This window comes from Rhinopithecus bieti, unplaced genomic scaffold (assembly GCF_001698545.2).
Source record: "Rhinopithecus bieti isolate Rb0 unplaced genomic scaffold, ASM169854v2 scaffold_12478, whole genome shotgun sequence".
In the NCBI taxonomy this organism is placed as follows: domain Eukaryota; kingdom Metazoa; phylum Chordata; class Mammalia; order Primates; family Cercopithecidae; genus Rhinopithecus; species Rhinopithecus bieti.
Genome location: NW_016807367.1, coordinates 1,739,848 through 1,763,612, shown reverse-complemented (window position 1 = coordinate 1,763,612; position 23,765 = coordinate 1,739,848). Strand labels below are relative to the sequence as shown.

Below are 23,765 nucleotides of genomic sequence, written 5' to 3'. Positions count from 1 at the left end.
AAAAAAAAAAAAAAAAAAAAAAAGTTTTCTTTATACTAAGCCATAACTGGTCTTTGTGTAGCTCTTACCTTTTGGATGAAGTTTTTTTCTTATGAGGTGACACATACAAAAAATCTAATTCCTCCACAAAGTATAAATCCTTCAAATTATGGAAAGAAAGCTACCATGTCCCCCAAAGTTTTCGGCAGACCATATGTTCCAAATTATTTTTTATTATGGTTTGGCTTCAATCCCCTATTCTGCCTACTCTCTTCTGAGCACATCCTAGACCTTCTTTATCAGTGTTAGCAAGGGAAGCTGACACGGAATACAACACACCAGGAGCTCTTCATAGATTCTATGCTTACTTTATTGCACCCCAAAATCATACTAGCTTTTTTAGCAATCACATCACGCTGTTAACTGAAACTAAACTCACTGTCAACTAAAACTACTTAAATATCTTTCACACTTCTGGCTTTGTCCTCCTTTCCCATCTTGAGTTTACACTCTTCAAAAGGAAGGAGGAGAAGTGGATTAAATATAGAACTATAACTTTATAATACATTTACTATTTACTATAAAGAGACTAGTACTTAACTGTCATTTTAATTTTAGCAACCATCTTAAGAAATAAAACTTTTATTTAAAAAGAACCTCAGGGTTGATCAGAGCCAAGGTGGCCAACTAGATGCGGCAAGGAAGAGCTTCATAAACCAAGAGACCAGACCATCAAGAACACAGGCATACTCTGAGCAGACTGTCGGAAGGAAGGCACTGAGAGTGGACAGAGGGAGGACCAAGCAGACCCTGGGCTCAAAGGGCAGTAAGCTAGGAACACTGAATGGGGTTGCTGAGCACCAGGACTCATTTCTGGCCCTGAGCAGCTCCTGGGGAAGGAATTAATTAAATAGGCATGGAGTAGTCCACTCTCACCATGTATCCCCAGAATTCTAGCTGCAGGAGGCCGCACAACCCCCACGGGCATCTGAACCAGCAGGGAGTGCTGCTTGGGAGAGTTAGCAGGCACAGGACCCCAGCCTGTGTGGAGCCCAGAGGGTTGGGCATGAGAATGGCTGCAGTGGAGCACAGCCAGGGATCCCTGTCCCCTAAGGATTGCCATGTACCTCTAGGTAGCTTTGGCCTTTGTTGACTGTTGGACCTGGACAAGATAGGGCTATCTTACCCATGGAATGGGGCCAGTCTGATCTGAGCAACACCTTATCTGCCAGTCTCTCCCAGGGTCCCTGCTTGGCCATGTCTGATTGCAGCACAGCCTCAGATGACCTACTGGGGTGCTTCCCAGCAGCCACTGCCACAGTTTTTTCACCAACAGACCCCACCTAACCATCAGAAAGCTTTTGCAGATGGGCTGCTGCCAGAATACGTCTGCCCACAGACTTCCCCTGACTGCTTTGACTGCACCCCTCATTGGAGTGTTGTTGCCAGCAGACTGGGAACATCGTGGCCCCTCCAGTGCAGCAGTTGCTTAAGTTGAAGGGCCAGAGAACAAGGTTTTGGGTCTGGTCAAAGGCCCTCTGGATTACAGCATTCAACCCACAAGTGCTGAGCTGAGCCTTGGTATCCTGAAATCATCCAGAAATGGAGCCAGTCAACCAAACCCAACTTGCACCACCATCAAATCCTCCATGACATCAAAGAAGATAAAAGCAAAGAAGTCCCATCTAACAGACCACAACTTCAAAGATTAAAGGAACATTTTCCCACACAGATGAGAAAAAAACAGAGCAAGAATTGTGGCAAGTCTAAAAGACAGAGTGTCTTCTCACCTCTAAATGAGCACACTAGTTGCCCAGCAATGGTTCTTAACCAGATTGAAATGACAGAAATGACAGACATTTGGAATTCAGAATTCAGAATCTGGATGGCAATGAAGAACATCAAGATGCAGATGGAAGTTGAAATCCAATACAAGGAATCTAAGGAATCCAGTAAAATGAATCAAGAGCTGAAACACGAAATAGCTATTTTAAGAACCAAACTAATCTGATAGTGCTGAAAAACTCACTACAAGGATTTCATTATACATTCAGAAGTGTTAACAGAAGAATGGACCAAGCTGAGGAAAGAATCTTAGAGCACAAAGACAGGTTCTTCAAATCAATTCAGTTAGACAAAATTAAAAGAATTTTTTTAAAATGAGCAAAACCTCGGAGAAATAAGAGATTATGTAAAGAGACCAAACCTACAACTCATTGGGGTCCCCGAAAGAGAGGGAGAAACAACAAGCAAATTGGAAAATATATTTGAGGTTATTGTCCATGAAAATTTCCCCAACCTCACTAAAGAGGTTAACATTCAAATTCAGGAAATTCAGAGAACCCCAGAGTACAGAAAAAGTTAGTATCAATCCTACTGAAATGATTGCAAAAAACTGAGAAGGAAGGACTCCTCCCTAACTCATTCTAAGGCCAGCATCACTCTGATACCAAAACCTGGCAGACAGACCCAGTAAAAGAAGAAACCTCAGGCCAATATTCTCGATGAACATCGACACAAAAATCCTCAATAACATACTAGAAAACTCAATCCAGCAGCGCATCAAAAAAAATGCTAATCCACCACAATCAAGGAGGCTTTATTCCTGGGATGTAAGACAGGCTCCACATATACAAATCAACAAATGTCGTGCATCACATAAACAGAACGAAAAACAAAAACCACATCGTCATCTCAAGAGATGCAGAAAAGGCTTTCAATAAAATTCAACATCTCTTCATGTTAAAAATCCTCAACAAACTAGGCATTGAAGGATCATAATTCAAAATAATAAGAGCCATCTATGAGAAACCCACAGCCAACATCATACCAAGCAAAAACTGGAAGAAGCATTCCCCTTAAGAACCAGAACAAGACAAGGATGCCCACTCTCACCACTTATATTCAACATAGTTCTAGAGGTCCTAGCCACAGCAATCAGGCAAGAGAAAAAATAAAAGCCATTCAAATAGGAAGAGAGGAAGTCAAACTATCTCTGTTTGCAGACAATGTAATTCTCTACCTAGAAAAGCCCATAGTCTCTGCCCAAAGACTCCTAGATCTGATGAACAACTTCAGAAAAGTTTCAGGATACAAAATCAATATACAAAAATCAATAGCATTTCTATACACCAGTAACATCCAAGCTGAGTGCCAAATCAAGAACACAATTCCACTCAAAACAGCCACAAACAAGAATAAAATACCTGAGAATACAGCTAACCAAGGAAGCAAAAGATCTCTACAAGAATTACAAAACACTGCTGAAGGAAATCAGATATGACACAAACTAATGGAAAAATATCCCATGCTCATGGATAGGAAGAATCAATATTGTTTAAAAAACAAATGATCATAACTGCCCAAAGCAATTTACAGATTCAATGCTATTCCAATCAAACTACTGACAGTTTTCACAGAATTAGAGAACTATTCTAATATTCATATAGAATCAAAAAAGAGCCTCAATAGCCAAAGCAATACCAAGCAAAAAGAACAAAGCTGGAGGCATCACATTACTCAACTTCAAACTATACTTCAAAATAACAGTAGCCAAAAGAGCATGGTACTGGTACAAAAACAGACACAGAGACCAATGGAACAGGTTAGAGAACCCAGAAATAAAGCTGCATTATCTACATCTGATCTTCAACAAAGTTGGCAATAACAAGCAATGGGGAAGGAACTCCCTATTCAATAAACTGTACAGGGATAACTGGCTAGCCATATGCAGAAGATTGAAATTAGACCCCTCCCTTTCACCATATACAATAATCAAGATTTATAAAAGACCTAAATGTAAAACCAAAAACTATAAAGTCCCAGGTAGAAAACCTAGGAAATACCTAGAAATACCTAGAACATAGGACTTAATAAAGACTTCATGACAAAAACTCCAAAAGCAATTAAAACAAAAATGGAAATTGACAAGTGGGACCTAATTAAACTAAAGAGCTTCAGTACAGCAAAAGAAACTATTAACAGAGTAAACAGATAACCTATAGGATGGGAAAAAATATTTGCAAATTATGCATCTGACAAAAGTCTAATAACCAGAATCTATAAGGAACTTAAATTTACAAGAAAAAAGCAACTCTATTAAAAAATGGGCAAAGGACATGAACAGACATTCCTCAAAAGTATACATACAGTCAACAAGCATATGAAAAGATGGTCAACCTCACCAATCACTAGCGAAATATAAATCAAAACCACAACGAGATACCATTTCACACACCACTCGGAATGTTTATTATTAAAAAGTCAAAAAAATAACAGATGCTGGTGAAGTTGTGAAAAAAAGGCAATGCTTATACACTGCTGGTAGGAATGTAAATTAGTTCAGCCATTGTGGAAAGCAGCTTGAAGATTTCTCAAAGAATTTAAAACATTAACTACTATTCGACCAAGCAATCCTATTACTGGTTATATACCCAAAAGGATTTAAATCATTTCACCGTAAGACAAATACACACACATGTTCACTGCAGCACTATTCACAATAGCAAAGACATGGAATCAACCTAGATGCCCATCAACAGTGGACTAGATAAATAAAATATGGTACATATACACCATGGAACATCACACAATCATAAAAAAGAACGAAATCATGTCCTTTGCAGCAGCATGGATGCAGCTGGAGGCTGGCATCCTAAGACAACACAGAAACAGAAAACCAAATATTGCATGTCCTCACTTATAAGTGGGAACTAGGCCGGGCGCGGTGGCTCAAGCCTGTAATCCCAGCACTTTGGGAGGCCGAGACGGGCGGATCACGAGGTCAGGAGCTCGAGACCATCCTGGCTAACCCGGTGAAACCCCGTCTCTACTAAAAAATACAAAAAACTAGCCGGGCGAGGTGGCAGGCGCCTGTAGTCCCAGCTATTCGGGAGGCTGAGGCAGGAGAATGGCGTAAACCCGGGAGGCGGAGCTTGCAGTGAGCCGAGATCTGGCCACTGCACTCCAGCCTGGGCGACAGAGCAAGACTCCGTCTCAAAAAAATAAAAAAATAAAAAAAAAAAAAAAATAAGTGGGAACTAAACATTGAATACATGGCTGGGTGCGGTGGCTCATGCCTGTAATCCCAGCACTTTGCGAGGCCGAGGCGGGTGGATCACCTGAGGTCGGGAGTTTGGGACCAGCCTGGCCAACATGGTGAAACCTTGTCTCTACTGAAAATACAAAAATTAGCCAGGCGTGATGGCGGGCGGGCACCTGTAATCCCAGCTACTTGGGAGGTTGAAGCAGGAGAATCGCTTGAACCTGGGAGGTGGAGGTTGCAGTGAGCAGAGATCGTGCCACTGCACTCCACCTGGGAAACAGAGTGAGACTCCGTCTCAAAAAAAAAAGAAACACACATTGAATACATATAGATACAAAATAGGGAACAACAGACATGGGTGCCTACTTGAGGTAAAGGAAAGGAAGAAGATGAGGACCGAATCAGGTAAGCATAGTACCTACCAGGTACTATGCTTACTACCCGCATGACGAAATAATTTGTACACCAAACCCCAGCAAAAGGCAATTTACCCATGTAACAAACCTGCACATGTACTCCCTTAACCTAAAATGGAAGTCAGAAGGAAAATGAATAAATCCTGCCTAACGTCTGCTTTTGTAAGATAAAATTTAATGAGAACACCTAAATTATGTCATTTACGCCTGTGTAGGGCCGCCTTTGTGCTATAATACTTGAACTGAGCACTGGAGCTGCAAAACAGATAAGATGGCCCACAAAGCCTAAAATATTCACTATCTGGCTTGCTGGAAATTTGTTGATTTGTACTCTAGGACAACAAAAACAAACAACTAAAAATACAATGCTATAGAACGTTAAAATAGCTGGTATAAGCCGGGTGCAGTGGCTCATGCCTATGATCCCAGAACTTTGGGAAGCCAAGGCGGGTGGATCACAAGGTCAGGAGTTCGAGACCAGCCTGACCAAGATAGAGAAACCCCATCTCTACTAAAAATACAAAATTAGCCGGGCGTGGTGGCACATGCCTGTAATCCCAGCTACTTGGAAGGCTGAGGCAGGAGAATTGCTTGAACCTGGGAGGCGGAGGTTGCGGTGAGCCGAGATCACGGCATTGTACTCCAGCCTGGGCAACAAAAGCAAAACTCCATCTCAAAAACAAAACAAAACAAAACAAAAAAGATGGTGTAAATGGAACAAGATAGCCGAGTTAACTGGTTTCCAACTATGTCAATAAATTCAGCCAGGCCCAGTGGTTCATGCCTGGAACACCAGCATTTTGGGAGGCTGAGGTGGGAGAAATGCTTGAGGCCAGGAGTTCGAGACCAGCCTGGCCAACATAGTGGTCAACTGTCTCTATTTAAAATTTTAAAAATTTGATAATAAATACATTCAAAGCATTGACAAACATGTGGCTGTTTTCCTTTCCCCTCAAAAGCATTATAAAAGGAAAATGTCCTGAAAGGTTCTAAGTTAAATTTTTTTTTCCCAAATAAAAGTAAAAATTTGAGAAGTTATATGAATACTCCACAGCTAAAAAACTTACAATCACCACTCAGGGTTTACTTAATATGATACATCAAGGCACTGTATTGGGCCACAAGCAAAACATATTTTACTGGAAGTACCTTCAAAAAATAAATTATATTGAAAAGTATATTTGAGAAATATCTACATAAAAGGAACTATGCAACATACCATAAGAAAATTCATAAAAAATAAGACAGAGTAAATTTGAAATGCTAATGATCTAACTGAACAGAAAAATAATCTCTAAGACTTCAGAGTTTAAAAGTGTATTTCATTGTAATTTCTATCTTTAGTTTTATGTAAATAAAATAGATTTCTTTGTCTATAACCAACACTAGATGAAAAATTTGAAAATGTATTACCTGAATTGGATGTTCACTAAATGAGGCTGGGAACCATCTGATTGCCAGTAAGTTTCTAGATTGTCGTCTCGTAACTGATCCACTCCAAATCCTAAAAACACCAAAAGTGTCAATAAATGCCTGTGAAAAAGCAAGAACTATACATGAGAAATATAAAATTAACATATGTACTTGTCCAGAAATTTTGATAAACAGAACAGTCAGAAATATTAAATTTATTTTTTATTTTATTTTATTTCTTTTGTAGACAGGGTCTTGCTGTGTTGCCCAGGCTGGCCTTGAACCCCCAGCCTCAAGTGATCCTCCTGCCCTGGCCTCCCAAAGTGCAGGGATTACAGGCATAAGCCATAGCACCCAGCTGTGAAATTTAAATTAACCAGAATTCTTCTACCCTTTTATTCAGAGCTCAACTCTTAAAGAAATATCACTTGCACATACAAAGCCTATATTAGGATCGAGTTATTTTGTTGTCACCTTTTTAAAAAACATTTTCTAGGAGATATTATTTATTTTTTTTGAGATGGAGTTTCACTCTTGTTGCCCAGGCTGGAATGCAATGGCACAATCTCGGCTCATCACAACCTCCACCTCCCAGGTTCAAGTGATTCTCCTGCCTCAGCCCGCCAAGTAGCTGGGATTACAGGCAAGTGTCACCATGGCCAACTAATTTCATATTTTTAGTAGAGAAGGCGTTTCTCCATGTTGGTCAGGTTGGTCTCGAACTCCCAACTTCAGGGGATCCACCCGCCTTAGCTTCCCAAAGTGCTGGGATTACAGGCGTCAGTCACCACGTACAGCCGGATATATTTTAAAGAATGTATGTATTCAAACTCAGTTTCTTATGCTTTTGCAAGCTGATAGTAAGAATGACTAAGCACAAAATCCTCAAAAATCAACACATTCTGGTAAGTTCAATATGCCATACTTACTGAGACAAGAAAAAGGATGACTTAGAAATATTTTCAAAAGGCATATATATTTTGAAACCAAATGTTTCTGATTAAAATTCTGATTACTCAAAATTAATTTTACCCAGAATTCCACATTCTCCAGCCATTCTAGATAAATGAAGTTGTACAATCCTGTGATTTTTCCTGATTAAAACCACAATAATTCATACTAATTCTAGAAATGAACCTGATTTAATTGTAAAATGCATACTTTTCAATAAGAGAAATAAGTTTAATTTACATTTCAATTTTACACTAAGTAATATATTCATTATGGAACAAATACAAAAGGAACAGGACACAGTGAAAAGTCACTATCTACCATCTCATTCTCCTCTCCAAATATAATTAATGTTCTCAGTTTATTGCATGCCCTTCCACAGATACTATATGCATATACAAGCAGTCATATATGTATTCTTTTTATTCCCCTTTATTTACACAAATGATAGCATATAATAAATAGCTTTGTATGTTGGTGTTTTTTAATTTTACTTAACATATCTGGAGATTTTTTTCCATATGAATATTTATTCCATATCAATAAATTCATAATAATAACAAACACTGATATCACATTAACTATGAGCCAGGCACATTCTAAACATTTTATATATGTTAAATAATCTAATATTTATTAGCTCACATAACTCGACATAAACAGCTTCCATATTTTTTAAGGTTGTATAGTCCACCACTGTCTGGAAATATCATAATTATCTCACCACACCCCTGCAGAACATTTGGGTTGTTTCCAATGTTTTGCTTATACAAACAATACTGCAAAAAATACCTATCTGTCTATATTCTTTAAATATATGTTATTTCTAGAGAATAGATTTCTAGGAATAGAATCCTGGGTCATTTGAATCTTTAATTTGATAAATATTGCCAAATTGTCCTCCAAAACATTTCCTCACCAAAAGTGTAAAAGAATATCTATTCCCTCTGAATGGCTAGTAAAAGTTGATATGTTCTGAAATTAATATACTAGATTTTGATGACTTTGTATGATAAAACTTTAAATATATATTTAATGTTTTACGTTGATTATATGTTGAAGTGATATTTTGAACATACTGAGAAAAACAGAATAACTGCACTTTTATAAAATTTTTTTAATGTGGTTGCTAGATAATTTTAAATTACATACGTGGTTTGTGTTACATTTCTGTTGGAAAGCACTGCTCTGCAACCATGCAAAAATGCAGTTAATCTTTTAAATATTTACTCACCTGAGAGATAAAAAAATTGTATTTCACATTTATTAATATTTATATTTTCATGCTTATTCATATCCTCCTATATCTTCAATAAACTTTGGTCTTTTAATTATTCACAACACTTTTTACTATTACAGATCTTGTCTTTTTTCTTTTTGAGACAGGGTCTTGCTCTGACACACAGGCTGGAATGCAGTAGCACCATCAAAACTCACTGCAGCCATGACCTGCTGGGTTTACGCAATCCTCCCACCTCAGTCATCTGGGTAGCTGGGACCACAGGCATGTGCCACCACACTCAGTCACTATTATGGATATTAACACTATGTCTGTTCCACGTAATCCAAACATGAATGGATGTGTATCTTAACTTTGCATCTGCTGCCTTTATTGCACATACTAGTGGATAAAAGAAGTTTATCCAGAGAAAATGAGTTTTGCATTGAATTTCAAAGTACTAGTTAGCTAGATAAAGAGGTAGAATGGTAAGATTCAAGGGCATTCAGCAGAGAGATAAGCACGTAATGTCACAAATCAAAAAAAATGGTATATATGGAAAACAACAGTGGGTCCTTCAAGAGCTAAGGCTATACACTGGTGTGAAGCAGGAAATGAGCCAGACATATGAAAGGAGCCAGATCACATAGACCAGGGGCGTCTAATCTTTTGGCTTCCCTGGGCCACACTGGAAGAAGAACTCTCTTGGGCCACACATAAAATACACTAACATTAACAATAGCAGATTAACTAAAAAAAAAAAAAAAGAATTCATAATGTTTTATGAAAGTTTACTAATTTGGTCCACACTCAAAGCCGTCCTGGGCCATATACGTCCATAAAATGTAAAAATTGGGCTATTACTTGTTCCATAACTCTTAAATATGCACTGTCGAATATGGTAGCCACTAGCCACATGTGGCTATTTGAAATATAGCAAATCCAAATTGAGATGTGCTATAACTGTAAAATACACACTGGTTTGAAGATTAGGACAAAATGTAAAATACGTCATTAGTAATAATATTTCAGTTATACTAGATTAAAAAATATTATTACAATTAATTTCACTTATTTTTTAGCCCTTTTAAATGTAGCTACTATAAAATTCCACATGAAACTTGTATATATATTTCACATTACATGTTCTATTGGACAGTGACGCTTCAAATCATGCTTCGTTCTTTATACAATATTGCTAAAGCTAATCCAGAATATTGAGTTATGCAAGTTACAAGATAAAAAGCTGTTTTGCCAGCCTGTGCAACATAGTGAAACACTGTCTATACAAAAAATAAAAAGCTTAGCCAGGTGTGATGGTACTCATGTGACTGAGGCAGGGGGATCACTTGAGTCCTGGAGTTCAAGGCTGCAGTGAGCCATGACTGTACCACTGCACTCTAGCCTGGGCAACAGTGCGAGAACCCAACAAAAAAAAAAAACTTTTACCTCCAATATAAAGAGTTATAGATCTTAACTCTCTTTCTTTTTAGTACTGGTTTATGAGTTCCCTAATAAAGGACAACTAAATCACAATTGTTCCTTAAAAGCTCCACAGTTTAATGTTCTATTGATTAAAATGTTTTTTTTTTTTTCCCACTGATTTTATTTTAGCTACCTCAGCCAGGTTTTTTTTCTCCTTCATTTCACAACTTTATTATGCATGTGCTCAAAAAGGTTCATAAAACAGTATTTGTTCTTTAAATGCTAAAACATTAAACAAAATCTGAATAATTTATTCAGGATAAGCGATGTCCTATAATTCAAAACTGATCATTTAAAATTTGTCTCTAAGTTACTGCTTAGAAAGTATCGTAGTACAACTAAGCAGGTCTAATATCTTCAAGTACTGATTAGTCTAAATCTTTATGCCTGAAATACTAAGTATGATCACCAACTTTTGCTTCCTCGATACGTCTTACAAACAGAACCTCTTACAAACATCTGCTTATGTGCCAATGCCATGTCTCAATCTCTTTTCCAAAGCTTCCCACTCAGTATTGCATCTGAATTCCTTTTTTCTTTTTTTTTTTTAAGATGGAGTCTAGCTCTGTCACCCAGACTGCAGTGCAGTGGCACGATCTCGGCTCACTGCAACCTCCATCTCCTGGGTTCAAGCAATTCCCAGAAGCGACTGTTGCAGGTAGCTGAAGCTCACCTTTGCAAGTGGGCAGAGCTTCAAAAAATAAAAGTCTAAAATATGAAGGTCGCAAGAGTGAAGACTTGCTCAGCCTCCCCCAGAGTAGCTGGGATTACAGGCACCGGCCAACACACCCAGCTAATTTTTATATTTTTAGTGCAGATGAGGTTTCACCATGTTGGCCAGGCTGGTCTCAAACTCCTGACCTCAAGTGATCCACCCGCCTCAGTCTCCCAAAGTGTTGGGATTACAGGCATGAGCCATCGTGTCCGGCCCTGAATTATTTTAATTTAAACAAAAGAACTAAAACAAAGACATATCAATAATAACTACTTTAACAGGTATCAGGAAAATCCACACAAATAACAATATTACACAGAAAAAAAAACTTTTATATGATGTACTGGTTCTCTAATGCAGTGGTTCGTACAGTGTCATTCCTAGACCAACAGCATCATTATCACCTGGGAACTTGTAAAGAATTCTAGATATACATCAGAAACTTTGAGAGCTCAGCCCTTTTGAGAGTTTATGTCTTAATAAATCCTCTAGGTGATTCTGATGCATGCTAAAATGTTAGAATTACTCTTCGAAGGCAAGGTTTCTCAATCACGGCACTACTGATATTTTGGACTGAGTAATGCTTTGTTTGGTACAGGGGGTGTCCTGTGCATTGAAAGGTATTTAGCTGTATCCCTGGGCTCTACCCACTAGATGCCAATAGAAACACTCCCCCAACTCCCCAACTCCCCCCACCCTTATGTCCCCAGTAATCACAACAATCAAAAATATCTCCAGACTTTGTACCCTGGAGGGTAAAAGCATCCCAAGCATCCCCTGGTGAGAACAACTGCCCTAAAGAAAAGAAAAATCAGTATTCATCTACGGTTACTGTTATTGTTTGGTAAATATTAATGCTTCTCTCCCCACTCTTCATGGGAGGGATATGATTCTGCACTCCAGTCAATATTGGGGCTAAATTACGACTTACAATACACTGTGACACAAGCAGAGGTTGTAAATGTGCTTGCAAAGTCTGGCCTGGTCTTCTGAATGCTCTGCACTCCACTAAGAGAATATGCCTGGACAAATGGAGCAGATCTGAACCTGAGTCACAGCCTAAAGCCAAGCCATCACCAAAGCACAAAGTAAATTCGGTTGATCATGCCACTGAGAGACCAGGGTTGTTTGCTAAGCAGCATTAGTGCAGTGAGAGCACTAATACAACACCAGTAGAGAAATATTTGAGCAGCCCAGCTTAGACTGCCTTTATGAATCAAACGGTCACTCTCTTTTCAAGCATATCTATTAACACAACTACTTTCACATTCGCTAAGGGGCTTTTTTTTTTTTTTTTTGAGACAGGGCTCACCCTGTTGCCCTGGCTGGAGTACAGTAATACGATCACAGCTCACTGCAGCCTCAACCTCCTCTGCTAGGGGGCTATTTTAACTGAGGCAAATGTCTTAACTCTGAAGACCTAAAGATAGATAACAAATGGTCTCTGTAGAGAAGTTCATCTATATCCTGCACTAGACCTACACTGTGGCTATATACATTTAAACTAAGTAAAATTAAAAATTTGGTTCCTCAGTAACAGTAGTAACATTTGACGTGTTCAATAGTTTCATGTAGCTAGTGGTTACCTCATTGCATGGTGCACTAAGTTCTAATGGACAGCACTGATAGATTTAAGCAGATAAATTATAATATGAAGTATTAGTGCAACAATAAAGAGATGAGGCCAGGTGCAATGGTTCATGCCTATAATCCCCGCATTTTGGGAGGCTGAGGCGAGCAGATCACTTGAGGTCAAGAGTTTCAGACCAGCCTGGCCAACATGGTGAAACCCTGTCTCCACTAAAAATATAAAAAATTAGCTGGGTGTGGTGGTGCACACCTGTAATTGTAGCTACCTGGGAGGCTAAGGCAGGAGAATCACTTGAACCTTGGAGGTGGAGGTTGCAGTGAGCAGAGATCACACCACTGCACTCCAGCCTGGGCGACAGAGGGAGACTTCATCTCAAAGAATAAAAATAAAAGAGAGATGAAGAATTAACTAACTTCCTGAAACACTTGTTTCCTCCTGACTTCTATCCATGATTTCCCACTCTCCTGGTTTTCCTCCTAGTTCACTAGCTACTTCTTCGTATCCTTTGTTGACACCTCTTCCACTATTCTGCCAGATCTCTTTATCTTGAAGTGTCCCAAAGCTTTATTCTTTCCTCTAAATTCGCTCCCTCGGTGAGTTATAGTCCAGTTCCCTTAGAATATCATCGGCACACTGATGACCTTCAAATTTATATCTCCCAGAACTTTAAGCAGAGTTCCCAGCTTCTACAGTCAATTGCCTACTGAACACTTCAACTAGAAAAATAATTAGGCATCTCAAAATTAACATATATAAATCATTTATTTTTTGACCCAATATCTATTTACTCTCTCCTCTCCCTCCTTCTTTTTCAACTCAGGAAACAGTATGAGTTGTTCTGCCAGAAAGGTCACTCTGAAGGTTTCCTCCAATGAATCATAACTATTCCACCTCTAAAAATATATCCCAAAGCCATCATTTCTTTCCATTTAAGTCTAGTCCAAATAAACATCATCTCTAACATAAATTACTATAATATCATTTCCTCCATTGGTCTCCACCATTATGCCACTACCAACATTATCCATAGTGGACAGAGTGACTTTTTAAAAACTCTGTATCAGATCATCTTCCTCTCCTGCTTAACACCTCCAGTGGTTTCCCTTTGTACTTAATATCAATACTCTTTTTCAGGGCCTATAAGAGTTCATATAATCTGGCTTATGTCTAATTATACTTCCAATCTAATCTACCATTTCTCCTCCTTACTCACTACTCTCCAACCCCTACAGCCTTCTTTCTGAACCTCTAAAATGCCAAATCAACTAACTTAGAGCCTTTGAACTAACTTCCTGGTGTCAAGAAAGTTCTTCTCTGAAATCTTTGCACAATAAATTCTTCTTAACATTCATGTCTCTGTGCCAATTTCACTTATAAAAGAGGCCTCCCATAATCCCACAATCTAATGTAGCCTCCCACTTAAAAGTTATTTTCTATTATACTGCTGTCTTATTTTCCGCAAAGCAAATATCACTATTCAACTCAGAAATCCTTTAACTCAAAGGCCCATAATTGTCAGTTATAGCATGAACGTCAGTAAAATTTAGTGAGTTTTATTTTAAGAAAACGGAACTTACAACATCCCATTATGTTTCTTAAAATTAACTCAATGTCTTCATAAAAACCAGGGAACAAATAGCATATAAGTCCTGTAAGATGTTCACAAAATACAGCCATACTGAATCCCTTATTTGTATCAAATATAGTTAAGCATAGCAGATGTACCTATTTTCCCCTAAATTTGTTTTCAACATTGGATGAATTTGGTGCTTATGAAATGATTAAATTATTTTGAAAGACCCTATTACGTGGCAGCAGTCATAACACAAATTTGTTCTTTTGTTTTTCCAGTCTCTTAGGCAGAGACTTAACAACTGTGCTGAATTGTAAGATTGTTTTGTGGTGTGTGTTCAACTAAGCTGAATCTACTAAACACATTCCAACTTTAATCAGAATGAAATATTGAACCATTATTTCCAAAGATACAAAAAGATTTCTGCAAAGCCATGTGCCAACTACCATCCTGTAGCAGGCAAGTAAATTTATATCTCCCAAAGGCTGATATCAACATTTTGAAAATTTCTTAAAATTCTCCTTTATATCACTTCCTTTATAGCATGTCTCCTGATTTCCTTTTTACCTCTAATCTTGCCTCACTTCAATCTATCCTCCACACTTCTCCAATATGAACAAACACTGATTGTTTTACTCCGTTACTTACCTTTTCAACTGCTCATATTATCTATACAGTAAAGTATGAACTGTTTAATAAAGCCCTCTATAATCAGGCATCTACCTGACTATATAGCTTCACATATGCCATTCCCCTATGTTCTAGTCTCATTTAATAAAAGAAATTCATTGAATAAGCCATGTTTTGTTTAAGCTGTATACCTCTGCACATATTATCATTTCTTGGCATCCAACAAGGATTGGTACCAGGACTTCTGTGGTTAACAAAATCCTTTGATGCACAAGTCCCTTATTTAAAATGGCTCCTCTTGTATACTTTAAATCATCTCTAGATTACTTATAATACCTAATATAATGTAAATATGTAAAAGTTGTACTGTGTTGTTTTCTATTTGTGTTATTTTGTTGTTGTATTGTTATTTTTTATGGGTTTTTTCCAACTATTTTCAATCTTCAGTTAGTTGAATCCATGAAATTAGAACCTACAGATACAGAGGGCTAACTGTCCCATTTCCCTTGCTTTTATCTCCTTAGTGAAATCCTATTCTTGCTTCATCATACAGAATAAGCATCATCTCCATGAAGACTTCCATGATCCTTTCAAGCAAAGTAAATCACTTTCTTATTTGGGCTACTTCTACACTGAGCCCATACTTAGTGAAAAGCAGTATTATGTAGTGGAGTCTGTCTTGAATTCCAGAATTTCCTGCTTATCATGTGATCTTTGTCAAACTACTTAATCTTTCTGTACTAGAGTTTCCTCATTTGGAAAATGGTAAAAGAAATAGTACAACTTCGCTGGGTGCAGTGGCTCATGCCTGTAATCCCAGCACTATGGGAGGCCGAGGTGGGTGGATCACGAGGTCAAGAGATCATCCTGGCTAACACAGAGAAACCCCGTCTCTACTAAAAATACGAAAAATGAGCGACAGGGGAGTGGCAGGCACCTGTAGTCCCAGCTACTTGGGACGCTGAGGCGGAGAATGGCGTGAACCCAGGAGGCGGAGCTTGCAGTGAGCTGACATCATGCCACTGTACTCCAGCCTGGGTGACACAGCAAGACTCTGTCTCAAAAAAAAAAAAAAAGAAAAGAAATAGTACAACTTCATATAACTTTTGAAAACTTTACTGAGATAACTGGTTATTTTATGCATGTAAAAAGTTCTTAAAACAGAACCTATCACTCAGCAAGCACTAAATCAAAGTTATTAATTATTACATTGTGTAGTAATAGTTTAAAGCTATACTTCCTCCACTAAATTGTGAAGTCCTTGACAGTAAGGGATTGTGTCTTTTTTGTCTTTCAATCTCTAACAAATTTGAGTTACAAATCTCAGCACCATCTGCTGACTTAAACTGAAAAATATCTGACCCTAGAGAAGCAAAGATCGAGCAATCACTTTCTCATGCAGCTTCCTGTTTATAAAGAGTAGTCATCCTTAATATGTAAAGTGCTAATCATATGATATTTCACTGATGGACTCAAAGCTCAAAATCACGTGAAGTAAGACATATGACATTGCACTAATGAACTTCATGAATTTCATACTCAACAATTTTTAAGTGATCCTGCCACTCTTGTAGTAGCAATAACTATCTCTTCTGCACCTCCAAGATGTCAAAGCAGTGGGGCGTCTTCAGGGAACTGGTGACATGTGTTGCTCTCTTCAAACCAGTGACTGGTGCCATATTGTGTTAGTAATGAGGTACGAATCAGTGCTAGTTTACCAAAGAAGGTAAACTTTACCAAAGGAGTTCAACTAGCACTGATTCATATCTCATTACTGACACAATATAGCCCCAGTCTAGTTATACTATTAGATCAAACAGTGAAAGATGTTCAATTTAAGCATATTTATAGGAATATTTGATATGATAATGGATATTAAGGAATTCCAAAGCAACCTAAGAGGAAGCTGGAAAAGCTTTTAAAAAATGGGGGAAGGGGAAAATCACCCTACAGTATTCCATAGTGTATATGTACCACATTTTCTTTATTCAGTCTTTTGAGCATTTGAGTTGATTCCACATCTTTGCTATTGTGAATAGTACTGCAATGAACATACATGTGCATGTACCTTTGTAACAGAATAATTTATATTCTTTTGGGTATATACCCAGTAATGGGATTGCTGAGTCAAATGGTATTTCTGGTTCTACATCTTTGAGGACTCGCCACACTGTCTTCCACAATGGCTGAATCAATTTACATTCCCACCAACAGTGTAAACACGTGGAGTACTATCCAGCCAAAAAAGGAATGAGATATGTCCTTTGCAGGGACATGGATGAAGCTGGAAGCCATTATCCTCAGCAAACTAACACAGGAACAGAAAACCAAACATCACATATTCTCCCTTATAAGTGGGAGCTAAACAATGAGAACACATGGACACAGGGAAGGGAACATCATACACTACAGCCTGTCAGGATGGGGCTGGGGGAGGAAGAGCATTAGGAAAAATAGCTAATGCATGCTGGGCTTAATACCTAGGTGATAAGTTGATAGGTGCAGCAAATCACCATGGGACACATTTACCTATGTCACAAATCCGTACATTCTATACATGTACCCCAGAACTTAAGCTTAAAATTTAAATTTAAAAAAATCAGTTCCCTCCAAACAACAAGAAAAAGCTGGATAAACTACAAACTCCTACAAGACAGCCTGAAATCCAAGAATGGGGCAGCCCCCATTCCCAGGAGAAAAAAGATTACAGATTGTCCCAAGTGTGGTAGAGCATAGGAGGAAGGAACAGAGACCAAATAAACACATAAGAAGAAATCAAGTATAACTTTCATCACTTGACAAAGACCAAATGCAGGCCAACATAACAATACAGCAACACTGACAGCCCCAAACACAAGGTGAATTCACACTGACTCTCAGACTCTTTTGCAAGGGTGCTCACTTTACACATAAAGATTGGGAGAGGGCAAGAGACTAAAGAGCCTAAGTCAGTGGTACAGGTATACAGGAGGTGACTGACCACCACTGAAGGAAAGTAAAAAGTTCTACCCTCCCTCCAAACCCTTCTCTCCCACAGAACAAAGGACTTAAGCTGCTGTAGGAGGAAAATCAACCCTGTTGACGCCAGGACACAAATAAACATCCATCCTTGCTGAATGATGAGTAAAAGAAAACAATCCTCTACACCTGAGAGAGGGGCAAACAACAGTCCTTTCTCAAAGTGAGGCAGAAAACTCTCTTCCACAAAAGACCAACCACAGATACAAGGCTGTCATGAATAGGAGGGGCCAAATTGCTGAGGCCAGGCACATACTGCCTACGTAAGACTGCTGCTGCACTAGAAAAACAGAGAACCACCCTGCCTCTCATACCCTGAACTGAGTAACAAAACACAGTATTCTACAGCTGTAGGTAGGGCAAGAGCATGGCGAGAGGCACCCTCTGTAGCACAAGTGTGCGCCAGAGCACAGGAAAACTGGAGTGGAACTATTACACAGAAAAATAAGAAAATGTCTCTGGCACAATGGTCCCACAATAAGCACAGGATATCTTTAGAGGAATTTGAAGCCTGTGAGACACTGAAGGTAACCACAGCAAAACAAAACTCAAACTCAGCTCAATTCCTAACTAATGCAAATACCACAATAAAGGACAAATGATAGAAAAAAGGCATCCATTTCAAGGTGTAAATACTATTTATCTCAGTATCTACTAATCTGCACATAAAAAAATGACTGACAGAAAGAAAAACAGAATTATCATAAATAGAAACAGACCTAGAGATGACCCAGTTGTTGGAACTACCAGACAAGAATCTTAAATAACGATAACTATGACTAAGATGTTTAAAAAAAAAAAAAACCTAGAAAGGTAGATGAACTGTGTTAACAGACAGGAATTTCAATAGAAATGAAAACTCTAAGAGCTACAAATAAAAAATATCACAGATGAAAAATTTCTTAGGCAGAATTATCAGTATATTCAATAAAGCCAAAGACAAATGCAGCGGATTTGAAAACAGGCCAATGGAGTACCCAAAAGCTGTGGGATAATACCAACTGGTCTACCACATGTATAATTAGATTCCCAGATTCTAATAGAGAAGGAATAGGGCAAAAGAAATAATTGAAGAAATAATAGACACAATGTCTTTTACAATCTAGTCTCAAAAGTCATATACCATCAGTTTTGCCTTATTCTACTGGTCCCAGAGACCAATCCTGATACAGTCTGGAAGGGGTCCACAGAAGGGCATGAATAACAGAAGGCAAGAAAACTGGGGACCATTCTGAAAGCTACCTACTCCAAATCTGGTGAATGGATGAACAAACAGGTACACCCATATGGTGGAACAGTAATCAACAATAAAAAGGAACAAACTACAGATATGTGCAACAGCAAAACTCACAAGTGAATTATATTAAATGAAAGATGATAGAACCAATAAGTTACACAATATGATTACATTTATATTAGCATTCTGGGAAAGCTGAAACCAAAGGGACCCAAAACAGATTAGAGCTGTCAGGGGCTTGGAAAGGCCCAGAAGACTGACCATAAAGAGACATGAGGGAATTTTGTGGGATGATGGCAACGTTACATATTTGACTATAATGCTGCTTATATGACTGTACATGTCTGAAAAATTCATAGAACTGTACACCTAAAAAGGACAAGTTTTAGAGTATGTAAATTATACCTCAATAAAGTACTCATAAAAAGAGAGAAAAGGGAATCTTGAGGGGAAACAGAAGAGGCTTGGTTGACAGGATGGATACAGCAGTCATAAAGTGTAAATAATAAAAGTTTCTGAAAGACTACTAAACTAATAATATTATAAAGTTCCTCAAGCTAAAGAAATTTCTCCAAGCTTGAGTCTGCAGATGAAAACTGCCTATCAAATTATGGATTACAAGGGTGAGAAAAGATATCCTGGCAAATGCCATGAACTCAACAATAAAGAGAAAAACCTTAGATGCTTCCAGAAAAAACAAGTTACTTAGGGAAAAAAAAGAGAGGTAGGCATAGGCCTTTCTACCCACAACATGCCAAAAGAAGATAGTGAAATAGCATTCATAAATTTTTGAGAGAAAAGGACGGCCACCCAAGAATTCTATCCCAATGAAGACTAAAAGGAAAGTATTCTGACATATGCTATCACTCACTTATCCAATTGAGAGAAATGGCAAAAAAAAAAAAAACCTAAATAACAACTGAATCATAGCAGAGAGAGAGGAGGAAAAGAGGAGACCTTATGACATATGTAGTTAAATCTAACAAGGGATTAGTAAAGAAATTGGACAGAGATATAAGATAAAAAAAATCCAGTGCATCAGAATTAAAATAAAGCATCTAAACAAAAGGAATATTAAAATCAGACCAGTGTACTGTAGTATCTTTATCTGCAGTTTCACTTTCCGCAGTTTCAGTTACCCTTGGTCAATCACGGTTCAAAACATTAAAAGGAAAATTCCAGAAATAAATAATTGGTGGCCGGGCGCGGTGGCTCAAGCCTGTAATCCCAGCACTTTGGGAGGCCGAGACGGGCAGATCACGAGGTCAGGAGATCCAGACCATCCTGGCTAACACGGTGAAACCCCGTCTTTACTAAAAAATACAAAAAACTAGCCGGGCGAGGTGGCGGACGCCTGTAGTTCCAGCTACTCAGGAGGCTGAGGCAGGAGAATGGTGTAAACCCAGGAGGCGGAGCTTGCAGTGAGCTGAGATCTGGCCACTGCACCCCAGCCTGGGCGACAGAGCCAGAAGAGCCAGACTCCGTCTCAAAAAAAAAAAAAAAAAAAGTCCCATTTAAAAAAAAAAAGAAAGAAAGAAATAATTGTCAAGTTTTAAACTGTGCACTGAGTAGTGTGAAGAAATTTCTCACCATCCTGCTCCAACCCACCTAAGACATAAATCATCACTTTGTCCAGCATATCCACCCCTTTGTCCAGCATATCTACCACTTTGTCCAGCATATTCACACTGTATATATTACCTGACCATTCGTCATCAATATCATCTGCTCCTGACATCCAATTCAATATAATCATGGCTTGATGATCCAGAATCATCAGAAGCAGATGCTCCTCCTTCTGAAGTATTGTCAGAAGGTTAATAGTAGCCTAACGCTACATCACAACACCTATATTATTTGCCTTGCTCGCACCCATCACATAGACATTTTATCTCTCACCTCATTACAGGAGGAAGGGTACAATACAATACAATATTTTCAGAGCGAGAGAGACCACTTTCACAAAACTTTTATTACTTTATTACTTCTATTGTTATAACTGTTCTATTTTATTATTAGCTATTATTGTTAATTTCTTACTGTGCCTAATTTATAAATTACACTTTATCACAGATATTTATGTATAGGAAAAAACATAGTATTAATATAGAAAGGGTTCAGTACTATCCATGGTTTTAGGCATCCACTGGGAGTCCTGGAATGTATCCCCTGGGATAAGGGGAGAGGATTGTACAAGGAAACTGCAAGTGACTATTTCCAACAGCTTTTTTGTTTTTACCTGGTTTGCAAGATGAGAGTGACCAAACAGCTTGTGACCCAATTTCCCGTACTGTTCCAGTCCTTTCCAACTGCTTAGGGTCAGCACCAGGAGGTGTCTTGTTTGGTGTGGTCATTTTTAAGATATTCTATGTAGAAAAAAAGAATGCACACATTATATCAGGAATTGGGCATCTTTCTACATAAAGGTTTTTACCAATAAAAACTTAATGGAACTCATATACCCTGACATTAATCATTTATTCTGAAGAATGCAGTTAATATAATTAAATTACTATAATTTAAATCTCAGGGGCTGGGCATGGGGGCTTACACCTGTAATCCCAACACTTTGGGAGGCTGAGACAGGAGGATCATGTGAGCCCAGGAGTTCAAGACCAGCCTGGGCAACATGGCAAGACCCCACCTCTATTTTAAATAAATAAAATCTTAGGAATTCAGGTTTTGTTTCATATGACCAGATATGCAAAGCAGGGAGTTACAGTAGTCAAAAGAGCACAGAATCAAAGTTTTGGCTTCAGTATCTCCTTTAATTAGCCTAGACTTTGAATAGGTCTGGGTTTTATTTCCTTTTCTGTCAAATAGGTTCACTTGATGATTTTTAATTCTACAATGCTATGCAGTTCTATACTTCTATGACTGAAAATTCAAATGACTTTTAGCCCTAGAAAAGTCAGACTGAAATACTCTTATTCTAGGAATACATAAATATTGATCCTCATTTTATTTACTTAATTTCCTTTTTTTAGAGACAGGATCTAGCTATGTTACCCAGGCTGGTCTTGAACACCTTGCTTCAAGCGATCCTCCCATCTCAGCCTCCCAAGTTGCTGGGACTACAGATGTGATCCCATTGCCCCCCTAAGATCCTCATTTTAAATATTCATTAAGTGACGCAGAGAACAGTCATACCTGCCCTCTAACTGTCAAAGTTTTATTTAAGGCCCAGCCCGGTGGCTCACACCTGTAATCCCAGCAGGTTGGGAGGCCAAGGCAGGTGGATTGCTTGAGCCCAGGAGTTCGAGACCAGCCTGGGCAATATGGTGAAACCCTGTCTCTAAAAAAATTCCAAAATATCAGCCTGGTGTGGCGGCACACACCTGTAGTCCCAGAGGGGCTGAGGCAGGAGGATCACCTGAGCTGGGAGGCGGAGGGTGCAGTGAGCCCAGATCGTGCCACTGCACTCCAGCCTGGGTAACAGAGCAAGACTCTGTCCTAAAAAAAAAAAAAAAAAAAAAAAGAAAAGAAAAAATGTTAAAAGTTCACTTACAAATGCTCTTACCATAGAAGATAAGGTCAAGAAAATGGCTTCAAGATTTTGAAGTGAATAACTGGCCCATTCTAAAAAGGATGACCTCATCTTTCACATCTTTTGTTAATTTTCGTAAGTCCATTCATACGTGAAAAAACACTTCAATATCGGATCACGAACAATATGTAAAACTGCTTTGGTAGCGCAGTCACTGCTACTGAACATCGTTATATACGCTATTCAAAATAGGTGCAATAGTTCTGACACCTCCCATTGTATCCGAAGTTGTTCTCTAATCGGCAAACAAGCATTTGATACTAAATAACAGCAGAGACAATGGACTGTAAACGTTGACAAGGCCTGAGGCTTAAACGCTCAATAAGTAATTTACTGAATGAATAAATAGGTGAATAGGTTCAGTCATGAACTAGTTATTTGTCACTTGCCTGCAAGTCAGGTGACATCTAGGGCAAGACTATTTAACCTGCAATGATCATTACTAACTGAATGTCCTCTCATCTAAAAAAAGAAAGAAAGCCCATCTTTAGGGTAGAATTCAACTGCCGGACTTGGGACTGGACGCCACCAAGTGGATAAAATACGGAGCTCGGAAAAGATTGGATTCCAGGCCTTGAACTGACCACACAGATGAGAGGGAGTTGAGGCCTAGGAGAGCGCGCAACAGCAAGCCGTGTCGGGACCATACTCTGTTGGTCCTATTGACACCTCTAGCGTGCTAGAATAACTAAGGCTCCACTCCTGACCCACGGGCCTTGAGGAAAGCGCGAACATAAAAGAAGATTGAAACCGGGGAGGTGAATGCATCTGTTTACGCTAGGACCACACTTGAAGTCGGGAAAAAAGCCCACACACTCACAGTTTCCAGACCCGGCTGCTTGCCGAAACTCAGGTTCTCAGGACCCCCAGCAGTTCCGTGCCACTCCCACTCGGCTTCCTCGGACAGCCTGGCTTCGCCAACGGCGTTGAACAAGGTCGCAGCACAA

The 23,765-nt window shown here is 38.7% G+C and overlaps 1 protein-coding gene across 1 annotated transcript in view; it reads right to left on the bottom strand.

The window, feature by feature from the left end:
* ANAPC10 (anaphase promoting complex subunit 10) overlaps nt 1-23,726 on the bottom strand; it is a 129,740-nt gene extending 106,014 nt beyond the window's left edge. Inside the window, exons 1-3 of the mRNA XM_017881531.1 lie at nt 23,639-23,726; nt 21,511-21,637; nt 6,853-6,943 (exon numbers count right to left, since the gene is read on the bottom strand). Coding sequence (XP_017737020.1) covers nt 6,853-6,943; nt 21,511-21,625 — 206 coding nt within the window. The 5' untranslated portion in view covers nt 21,626-21,637; nt 23,639-23,726. The remainder of the gene's footprint in view (nt 1-6,852; nt 6,944-21,510; nt 21,638-23,638) is intronic.
* Nucleotides 23,727-23,765: the final 39 nt, after the last annotated feature.